Source organism: Chanos chanos, chromosome 8, assembly GCF_902362185.1.
Source record: "Chanos chanos chromosome 8, fChaCha1.1, whole genome shotgun sequence".
Taxonomy (NCBI): domain Eukaryota; kingdom Metazoa; phylum Chordata; class Actinopteri; order Gonorynchiformes; family Chanidae; genus Chanos; species Chanos chanos.
The window spans coordinates 22958304-22969770 of NC_044502.1; the positions used below are offsets into that span (position 1 = coordinate 22958304).

Genomic DNA, 11467 nt, shown 5'->3' on the forward strand with positions numbered 1-11467 from the left:
TTTTTCCATTCCATTACACTAAAAATTGAAACACAGGTTGGTCGTGGAAAGGTTCTTTTTTTAATTCTGTTACACTAAAAATTTAAATTTAGGTTGGTCATGGAAAGGTTCTTTAAGAGCATTTTCAGTGTAGTTATGTCACACTTGACCTGAGTGTACAAAAAAGGAGGAGTGCCATTACTCAAACACTAGGCTTTTGTGTCATAAGAAAATCACTTAACAGTTTTTCACTTTACATTTTAAACTTTACATTTTCATCTATTTGGCAGTTTTACTGATTGATTTGAGTAGCAGGCAGCTGCACCACATGGGAATATATGGAAATTCATGCTTTGAATCCCAGCTGTGTTATTAGTGCCAACTTGGGTGGGGTTCCAAGGGATTGCAACTGAATGTATTCCCTTGGGTGGATGAGTCAGTCAGCATCACTTTAGCTGGCAGCAGTGCTTCAGTACCCATTTGGAGACAATGGTAACCAACTCTGTTTACCGTTGTCTCTACAGCACGCTTCTTAAATGTGCAACAGGTTGCATTCAGCTTGCAGTGTCCCACAGTACTTTGTTGTACAGTCATATTTAGGCCTTTTAAGTTTTTTTTAGGATGTCATGATGAAATTATTAAAGTAATAACACCTTAGTAGGGATGTGACGATAACAGAACTTCTCACTCCAGCAATGACATATAGCCTTTGAGTATCCTGACACAATATTGATTTTCAGTTTGAGGATCTGTACAAAATGGCCATCTTTAACTTGCTGTAATCTACTGACATTGCAACAGACCATTATAATCTGTAAACATCTCCCTTTTTTATATTAATCTGTGTTTTATATTACGTTTTTATGTTATATTTACTCTTGACTAAACAGTAAGGACACTACAGTCAGTTATAGTCTAAAGCAGTGAGGTAATTTAGCACTTAGCCATGTCAAAAATTGTATACAAATTTCTTTTCGATGGGTGTTTAGTTTGGTGAAGCTAACACTTCAACAGCACTATTATGCACCACTTTTATGTTTTGTTTGTCTCATGTGTCAGTGGCCGTTCTCAAGTTCTTCCTCCGCTTGCAGAGGACTGGTACTGCGCCCTGGTCAGTCAGAAAGGTACCGCGCTCTCGTCAGTCAGACAGGAGTGCTGTACCAATTTTGACTCAGATACTATCGAAAACTAGTTCTTTTATGTCATCTGAACTTTGGCATTGACTTGGCACCGAAGTATCGGTTCTTGTGACATCCCTACATCTTGATGACATTTTTGTTTGCACTTTTAGATCCATTAAAATCAACACCATGGCTAGTGTAAAGCAAATAGATACAGTAATATGAAATGTGTTCCGTTCATACTAAGTCTGTAGAAGCTAAATATTGACAAAAATGGCACTGTGATCAAGCATTAGTAACTGTGCTTGTTAACTTTCCACAGGTGGTTATGGAGGTTATGGATATGGGAACAATGCAAATTCTGGCTATAGTAAGTATTTACCAGTCTGTTCCTCAGTTTTTACTGGTACTATGAAAAGCTGACTTGCTATTTGCCAGTGTGAACCCATGCCACTGTGGTCAGTTTCAATTTTATTGACAAAGAGAAAAAAATAAATAAGACATAGGACAATTGGAGACCGATTACCTTTTACAGATTATCTTTAAAGATTTACTGATTTTTTAAATAATAAACCAAGGCTTAAATATGCACTTGATGGTTTTCTAGTCCAAGGCCAATATCTCAAGCAGTTTAGAAATGATCTTCATCACTGCACTACCTTAATTTCCGTGCTCCTGTCTATTTAGCTGTGTGTCATTTAATGCATTTTTGTCTAACATATTCTTGTCCTTTTAAATACACCAGTAATTATCTCAGCACACTATACTATTGCTACACTTAGCTTTTCATAGCTGGTCTTAATTTGTACTTGCATAAAAATTCTCCAAACTATCCCCACCTGATATTGAGCAAATGAGCATTATTTTGACTCTGCTGTTTTATTCAGACTTTAAGACTTAAATAAATAACATGGATTATTGCTGTAAGGAGGAAATTCAGACACACTTGCTAAAGTTTTGCAAATCACTGTAGAGAATAACACTGTATGATTTACGACTTGGCATCCGTTCATGCACTTGGTTTGCTGGTTTGATCTTTTATGGCACAGACATATGTCATAAGAAGTTTAAAGAATTAAAGGAAATTAAGCAGATTTAATGTAAAGAAGTCATACAATATAAAGTGAATTTTTAGAAACATTTCTCCATCCCTTTTCAGAAACACACGTGCCAGCAGACTTAGTCGCATCAAATTGTCTCCCATTGCTGCTCTTCACTGCTTTGTTGAATGCAAAAAGAGTTTTGTTGGGGAAAAAATGCTGCAAACTCAAGTTGACTCTGAGAATGTTGTCATGTCAGTTGTAACAGTTTGGCTCTGTAATTTACACACATCTCAAACAAAAGAGAGCCTGATCTATTTCTGACGGTTTAATGGAAGAGCAGAAAATTAGAGATGTGTTGGTGTACCATGTGACACACCAGCAGAATGGTGTGTGTTAAAAGATGACCTCATGGTATGTGTTGACTAGCTTTACTAGCACCACTGATCATGATGGTGCCAAATTACTTGATTGCTGATAAATCCATATTTTGAGAAAGATGGATAATAGTAATTCTGGAGAAGATCTATGCTTTGTTGTAGGGCTTGGTGACATGGACCAAAGATCATGTCTCAGTATTTTTACGCTGAAAGGCGATGCATGATATATATCTCTGTATTTTCTACGTAGTGGACTAAATGTTTAGTTGTAAGTCAAAGCCATATGTCACAAGCACTTTTATTAAAACAAACTGTGATCAAAATAATTGCAAAGACAGGGTTTCCTCTCCTGTTTGAAAATATACAGCTGCAAAAAATGTAAATGAAAAATTAAATAAAATAAATAGCCTGTATCAAATAAAAACAGGCCTGTCTCTGAGAATGCTCCTTCAGTTATGTTCAGCAACAATAACAGACTGATTAAAATAGAGTACAGTTACAGATATTTCTCTCCAGCTTAACAAAACACAGCTCTGCAGATAACAATAAAGATGTAAACAGGACAAAAATAACAGCAGGCCTGCCCTGTTTGAAAATATACAGCTGGACAGTATATCAACATATAAATGAAAAATGATTTAAAATTAATTACCTATCTTAAATAAAATTACTGAAGTACAACAACGTATTTATCTTAATACTTTTAACGTCTGTGTTCCAAACAGCATTAGACTTTAGTTGTAAGAAAATGATTGAAAGCATGTTTACATTTTTTCCCTGTCATCAAGCTGTATATAGAGGTTATGTAGTGTAAAATGTATTGAGAGCACGGTTTTGATGGACTGCGACATTTAGGCTAAACATCAGCTAGGAGTGACACAGTGGGAAAATCAATTAATTAAAATATAGGTGGGTAAATAAAACATGTTACGGAGCTACGGGTCAAACAAAAACATCTCTGAAAAAAATATTTGACTCCTGAGCAACACATGATATCTAATCGCTGGTAAACCACAGTACAAATTTACGAGAATAATTCTGTGTGCATAGACATTTAATATACTCTCATGTCATCGTGTCATTTAATATTATCTCGTGTCATCGTGTCATCTACATATGGAAGGTATGGGGCAAAGCATCGCTTCTCTGTTAGCGGGCTCGGTTAGCCAAACGTATTGTAAAGGGTTTAGATACACCACGACACTGGAATTTTTGTTGTTACATACAACATAGTTTAAAAAAGTAAAGCATCTTTAACAGCCATTTCACAGTTTGGTGGCTCTGAATGTGATAGTTTACATTAGTGACTTGAGATACTGCCACGTTAAGTTTTTGGTCAGATTATTTTAACTCATTATGAAGTTCACAAATATAATACACGCTGGGTCTGCTCTCTGTGAGAGACGAATGGAATAGGGTATGCATTTTCCTTTATCTTTATAGTGCGGTACATCCTTTTCCCTTCACTGTCAAATAATGGTATGTATGGGTGGGTTTTTTAAGGCTTTGTGCAGCTGACTCACCTAATACGCACCTAAAGTTTTTATGCAGGATGTGCGTTAGTCAAGGCGGAGGATTCAACGGGAGAGGAGGAAGTGCCTGAATGATCTGTGTGGCCCCAGTTTTAAATGTCTGCAGCTACCACTAAAAATACTTAGTTTGTTTCTGTTTAAGTACTGAAAGCGAAGAAAGGTAAACTGTAGAGTGGACTTAATTAAGGACTTGTGCAACCCGCAGCGCGTCTCCCGCGGGTGGACGCATCGCTTGAAGAGGGAACGAACAAATTCACGGATTACTCTCCTCCGCTGTTCCTGGTGAGATCGATGCTATTTTTCTGTTTTTAACGCGGCATACCATTGCAAGTGATCGCATTTTGGGTGGGGGCGGGGATCTTGCCCTTTTTGTGTGGATTCTTTTCTGTTGACCGACACGGGATGGTTGTCACTTTTGGCGGCTTCTGTTTTTTCACTGGATTTTAAAGACACTTTAGGGCTATCTGAGGTGGACTTAATCCAATATTTCGTTTGTAAGTACTATTAGTTTATTTTCTGGATCATAGAAGGGGGGGGGGGGTGGATTATTTCTTTGTAATAAATTCATTCTTAAAGACATAGTGCTGAGCATGTATTGACGATTTCCTGTTGTGCTTTTTATTCATACATTGTGAGTGAAGCCAAAATTAAAGTTTGTAGACATTTTGAGTTTTTGGTGATCTGACGAGCTGTGTCCAATACCCTTCCTACCTTTTATCAAGGTAGTATTGACGGTGTTTTTTCGATTTCTTCACGTGTATTTTTCATCCAATAGAACCCCTTGTGCGTTTTAACTCAAATCTGATTAGTCCATGGTTTGCATGTTGCAAATTGTCGACACAATTTGATGCATTTCCTGTGAAAATGAGTCACCGTATGCACCTGTTCCAGAATTTATACGACACCAGGTTTGAACGCAGACACAGAGAGAGAATGGGGGCGGGATTGTGCGGACAGTGTGAGAGAGGGAGAGATTCAAACACTGGCATGGCTTTACGGAAGAAACGGGTTGTGTAGCGCAACTTCAAACTATATCGATATAAACTGTATTGTCATCCTATATCTCGCTTGAAAGTATATCATATACCTTAAAAAGTCGATATACCGCCCAGCCCTATTGTGGAGTACTGTTTTTGTCTGCCACACTCTAGCAGTGAGGAGCTGCATTCCACACCTGTGATTCATAAATGGAATCCCAGCCTTGCCTCATTTGCAAGAGGAACACTTTTGGTTATGTCCAGCCAGATTACTTTGCCCTTCTCTACATAGTACCTCTCAGTGACATGCATATGTAGGGCACATTGACATTGCTGTTCAAATAGCAGTCTGCTGCAAGTGAGCTACACAGTGTGGCAGTGCTGTGCAGCTCATTGGTTGAAAAGATGCAGTGTCAGAATTCACACATATTGGAGCAGGAAGGCAGACTAGTTGACAGGGAGCCTGTGTGACTTTGAGAGCTTATGAATATTCGGGCATTCCAGATGGGGGGTCGGGGAACGGGAAAAGAATGGTTGAAAAAATGTATTTTAGTAAATGAGTGAATATTTTTGTGTTTCATGGCTGAAGTGGATCACAGGCCTCTAAGGGAAAATTTTGAAACAAAATATCCATGAATTAATATTTATTAAAGTAGATAAAATAATTATGATATTTATTATGACATTGCTGTACTCTTACAGTGAATGAATCTGAGAGTTTAAATGAAAGTTTATCCCACTGAAAATAGTTTTAAGCATGTTTATTATCCATCTTAAAGGACAGACCCACCTTTTGCCAGACTATTTAGAACTTTCAGCAAATTTTCATTTTAGGCCACATTAAAACTGGAAAAGTAATTCAATCTAATTGAGATCAAGGAGTCTCTCAAAAGAATTGAATAAAATTTCCTGAGAGAAGAAAATTTATTTTCATGTGTGAAAACTCAGCACATTTTCTGACAGATTTTCCTGAATGAAAAAATGCATTCAGAATCATCATCTCAGTGCCTGGTCCTCTCTGATTTAAAGGATAAACTGTGATTACTCATCAGTACCAAATGAAAGTTCAGCAGAGTATAAAATGAAGTGGAATTTCAGCAGAGTTTCAAAATACTGTATTTATATATATATATATATATATATATATATATATATATATATATATATATATATATATATATATATATATATGTCAAAAGCAGAACATTATCTTGAGTCTTTTTTGTCAGAAGGTGATTTTGTTTGATAATCCATATTTGATCTGTGTTTATTTAAGGCTCTTGTGATGATTTTACATTTCTCTGCTTTTTTGAGCCATGGAATACCATTTCTGCCTGGTTTTTGTTTGTTTGTTTGTTTTGCTTTGTTTTTTTGTTAAATCCTAACAAAATTTGAAAGGCGGCATGTTCTGAGGACAGACCTTCTTAAGCGTGATGGGAGCAGAGAAATCTAAAAATACGCACACAAAAAAAAATGGCAGAATTCAATTTGACTCCTAATTGATACCATTGACTTGTGCCACGTTGTTATGGCATGCCATTGTCATGGCAGTGGCGGAAAAATCTAATATTGTGTTTCTCTGCTCTGTCTCACTCTTTAGGTGACTTTGTCTCAGATTGCCATGGCTACCACGAGTTTGCAACTTAAAGCATCCAATTCAATTAGCATACCACAAAACAAACATAAGCAGTAGGGACAGCAAGGAAATACTCATATTCTCTAATATGAACTACTCCATGAGAGAACGCCTATAGACTCAGTCGTCTTTTTGTTACCCACAACCCCATACCGCTACCCATCATGCACCTGCACAGCACTGTGGATACAGTGGGGTGTGCCCTGCCTCAGGCACCCTCTTACTTGCTGGAAGAAACAAGCAACCAGACAACAGGAAATGCCAAAAAGATGGTCTGTCGTTGGCTGCTACACCTGGCATTCACTGCGGGACCAGAGCAATAGACCTCTCTGAGTTGCTGATGAATGGTGACTGAGGGGCAGGGGGAGGAGACAGGGAGGTAGAAAGAGTTTGCATGGACTGCTCTACATATCCTGCCTTGGTTTCAGACTGTTCCCTCACTGCAGCAGAGAAAAAAAAACGTTCAAGTGTTGCACATTTTCCTTATTTAAACAATATTTTATTTTATGACTTTTGTGTATGTTACCAAAGTCCTATCGTTTGTGTTGACTCCCTCATGTGTCCATATTTTTTCTTTTTTCTTTTTAACGCAAACTTTGTTTTTTTTTTGTTTTTTTTTTTTTTTAATACAGCTAGATGTGTTAATTAAGTTTTGAAGAATGGCTTAGGGATGGACTATAATAAAAACTAGGGAAATTATACTCATTGCATTTACTACAGTTAGGAGGTTAATGCATATTTAATTCATATAAATGTTGCATTTTAATTATATAAATGGTTATAGAATGCCTTTTGTCTCTTTGTTTTGCTTATGTTTTTTATAAAGAAAAAGCAATGTGATATTTGCAAGGCATGTTTACTTTTCCTCAGACTGAATACAATTTTTTTAATTAATCTTATAAAATGAAATTTTTGCTTTGAAAGCGATGACAAGACGTTGAGAATTTATTATGTCAGTCAAAGATTATCAGCCACACACATTTAATGATCATATGTCTTTTCTGTAAGCTGTGTATACTACAACTGCAATGTAATATGTGATAGGATATATTGGCCTTTTCTTAGCAGCGCTGTACGTTTTATCACTTTTTCCTAGATTACCATAACACTGGAGGGACCAATGGCGGATCTGTACAGTCCACCTCTGGAGTAGTAGGATCAGTGAGCAGTTTGACTGGGACAGGTGGTCCTGCAGCATCAAACAGCTATAACTCCTATTACCAGAGTGATGGGGGCTATACTGCCCCTCTTCCTGCTGAGAAACCTCCTGGCAAGAAACAGTCAATGCACCAAGGGACAAAATCTCATGCTGGTGTTCTTGGAGCTGGGTCTGCTCCAGGGAATTATCAGGCTTCAACTCCCCCTGGACAAAGCTCTTACACTCAGTATGGGCAGGGCTATGGTCAAGGCAAGAAGAACTTCAGTCAGACCCAGGGTGGAGCAGGAGGTGGGGGATACTCTAACTATAGCACTGCGTACCCTGCCCAAGTTACAGGGAGTTCTGGAGGCCAAGAGTACAACTATGAATGTGAGTAATTCTGACTCAAGATTAAAAAGTACAGTTTAGGACCGTTATGTTCTACATCCCATTTAGCTGTAATTAATACTTTTCTTCAGATTCAACACTCAGATGGTGTTACGTTTTCAGGGGAAAAAAAATTAAGATGCTTTTGTCTTCCACAAAAGAGCTTATTTCAATATTTGACTTGTTTAATTTTTCCCTTAGGTTACAACAATCAGACAAACTACAGTTCTGTGGGAGGTGGTAATCCAGCTTCTTACCACAACCATCATAATTTGGGCTATGGAAGAGGAGATCCTAACATGAATTATCAGTATAGATAGACTGAATCTGGCCAGATTCATGCCTGGCCTCTGTTGTTTTTACCAGGTTTTCCCAAAGTGTCCACCACTCTTATACATTCTGCTGTGAGTGAACAGGAAATGTATTCTGGCTTACCAACTGTCACCAAAAAACCTTTTAAAAGAGTGGCAGTGTTTCAGATCTTTGAGAAATGGTCTGTTTTCCTGTGTTGTTCTGGTCAATGTTTGATCACATGTGTCTCATCATTAATTCTTCATTTTTGTCAGAAAATCTCCCAGTTATGGTACTATAATTTAATTGATTTCAGTTTGGTCTGAACCATCTTATCTCAGCACCGTGGACTAGTAACAGTACTGGTTTGTAGACATATTTGCTTGTAATTTAAGTCCTCAGGTTTTTTTTGTTTTTTTTTTTCCTTTGTTTTTTGGAAATTACTCAAGTTGTAAAAGATGTGGAATTCAAGCTGGGTGAAAGTAGAATTTGGTGTGTTTTGTGACTGCGAAATGTCTTGTGCAGAGCAATGTTAAAGGATGTTTGTATTGATTAAAGTTTTTTATTTTGAAGGAATGCTGATGTGTGCTGAGTTAATGGAACAATTTTTCCCTGTAAAAATTTCTAGTAGATAAATATTCACGATAAACGGTTAAGAAAATGTTTTAAAGATTAGCAGATTTTTAGGCTGGCAGTTGTTGTCTTGCGTACATGCTACATGACGTTGCATCAGTGCAGAATGACAGGTCAAAAGTGGAGTGGAGCCCACTTCAAGCATAAGGGCAACTGTCATCAGAGGTGAAGAGATGGATTTGTTGGTGGGTAGATTAAAGGTCACCCGAACAGAACTTAAATTTACACCCTGCTGTCCACTGCTAAAAAAATTATTACACCTACTGCTGACTCTACAGTCACTACCTCTCTCTCTCTCTCTGATTCTGCCAGACTCTCCTCCTATGCATAATATCACAGGGGGAGATATTATGCACTGTCTTTTGTCTGTCTGTGTTTATCTGTTGAAGCTAGCCGAGGAAATATGTGAGGAGAAATTGTATGGTCTTATAGCGGTGACTATGGTGAAGCCGCTTCACAGGGATGTCAAATTTTCTACTGTTACTTTTTTTATATTGTCTCAGAATGTAAAGTAAACACTGCAAACTAATGTTGATACACCACACACTCACCACAAATTTTTACACTCACACCCACTACAATTTTCTAACACATACAAACTTCCCCCCACAACATATAGCTTTAAAATTGACCCTGAGCCATATCAATGACCTCACTCAAATTTGTAACCTTGGACATCTGTGGGGTTAGTTCACAGGCAAAGAGGACTAAAATTATTAACCACTTGATCAAAATACAAGCAGATATTTGTTTGATATTAGAAACCCACTTAACAAGCAGAAAACCAGAAATTGAAAACCCCACAATTTAATCAAGTATACTCATCAACTTACAATTCTAAGCAAATTTTAATAAACAAAAAAGTGCAACTAATTCATAACACTATTGTCACTGATCCTGAGGGGCAAATGTTATTATAAACATCACTATTAACAACAACAACCTCACTATTCCAAACATATATGGATCAAATACTGGCGACCCAGCTTTCTTCCACGCATTTTTTGATTCACTATCAAACTTATCAGATTCCATATTCATAATTGGAGGGGGCTTCAATACAGTTATTAGTCCCAATCTAGACCGATCATCTACCACTGCCAATTCCAGAAACTGGCACTCCACGGAAATATTAAAACAATACATGAACGATTTTGGTCTTGGCGATAGTTGGCAAATGAAAAACCCTTCAATCAGAATATTCACACTTTTCACCTCCCCATCAGTCATGTTCTCGTATTGACTTCTTCCTCACTAGCAACTCAATTACATCTGATATTTCAGATCCCAAATTTCATTCCATCATAATCAGCGATCATGCCCCTGTATCATTTAATCTAAACTCCAGATGGGGATTTGGGGATCTTTCCTTTTTGATTTTGATTGTTGTGGTCTGTAAAGCCCTTTGAGACTGTAAACAGTGATATTGGGCTCTAAATGTATACTTGATCTTAACTTCAATACATTTTTCACATAAGAGTGGGCATCCTTCATGGAAGCGAACAACACTCCGGAAATCTCATCTACTCTACTCTGGGAAACAGCAAAAGTAGTATTGAGAGGAAGAATTATATCATTTTCATCATACAAGAAAAAAAAGGAGCAAGAACTCGAAAACAAACTTGAACATAAACTCAAAGCACTAAATGACATATATGCTAAAAAAAACCTCAGAGCAAATTCAGAAGGAACTGTCAGAAACTAAATCACAGCTCAACAATATCATCAACAAAAAAACCCAATTCCTGATACAAAGACTCAGACACGACCATTTTGAACATAATAACAAATCAGGAAAATATCTGGTAAACCAACTCAAATGAAATAAGGAAAAATCATTTATACCAGTCATAAAGAACTCGGCAGGACAGACCACACAGTCACCCCAAGACATAAATAACGCTTTCAGAGAATTTTACTGCAAATTATACACCCCTGACAAAGAACCCAACTCCACAGATATTAACACCTTCCTTAGTAATATAGAGCTACCATGACTTAATAAGGAACAAGCAGATGCACTGGACACTCCATTAACACCTACAGAGCTCCATAAAGCACTTAATAAGATGCCAAACAATAAAGCTCCAGGACCTGACGGCTTTCCTGCAGAGTTTTATAAACATTTCTGGAACACAATCTCACCACTGTTTTAGAGAATGGTACTTAACATCATAACTGAACAATTCCACCACACATGAACACAGCCCTCATTTCAGTACTGCTGAAACCTGATAAAGATCCAACTCTCTGTTCCAGCTACCGCCCCCTATTGCTCATCAACACAGATATAAAAATTATTAGCAAAGCACTAGCCACCCGTATCGAAACTGTAATCCCATCACTAATCCAT

At 37.4% G+C, this 11467-nt stretch overlaps 1 protein-coding gene across 4 annotated transcripts in view; it reads left to right on the forward strand.

The window, feature by feature from the left end:
- Positions 1-9049, forward strand: part of ilf3b (interleukin enhancer binding factor 3b) — a 38892-nt gene extending 29843 nt beyond the window's left edge. Inside the window, exons 17-19 of one of the 4 annotated variants that reach the window (XM_030783395.1) lie at positions 1423-1470; positions 7762-8193; positions 8392-9049. In XM_030783395.1, the coding sequence (XP_030639255.1) occupies positions 1423-1470; positions 7762-8193; positions 8392-8510 (599 nt within the window). In that variant the 3' untranslated portion in view covers positions 8511-9049. Of the gene's footprint in view, positions 1-1422; positions 1471-6629; positions 7112-7761; positions 8194-8391 lie in introns of those variants that run through there. The other 3 variants (XM_030783397.1, XM_030783398.1, XM_030783399.1) reach the window with 3 other exon arrangements.
- The last annotated feature ends 2418 nt before the right edge of the window (positions 9050-11467 follow it).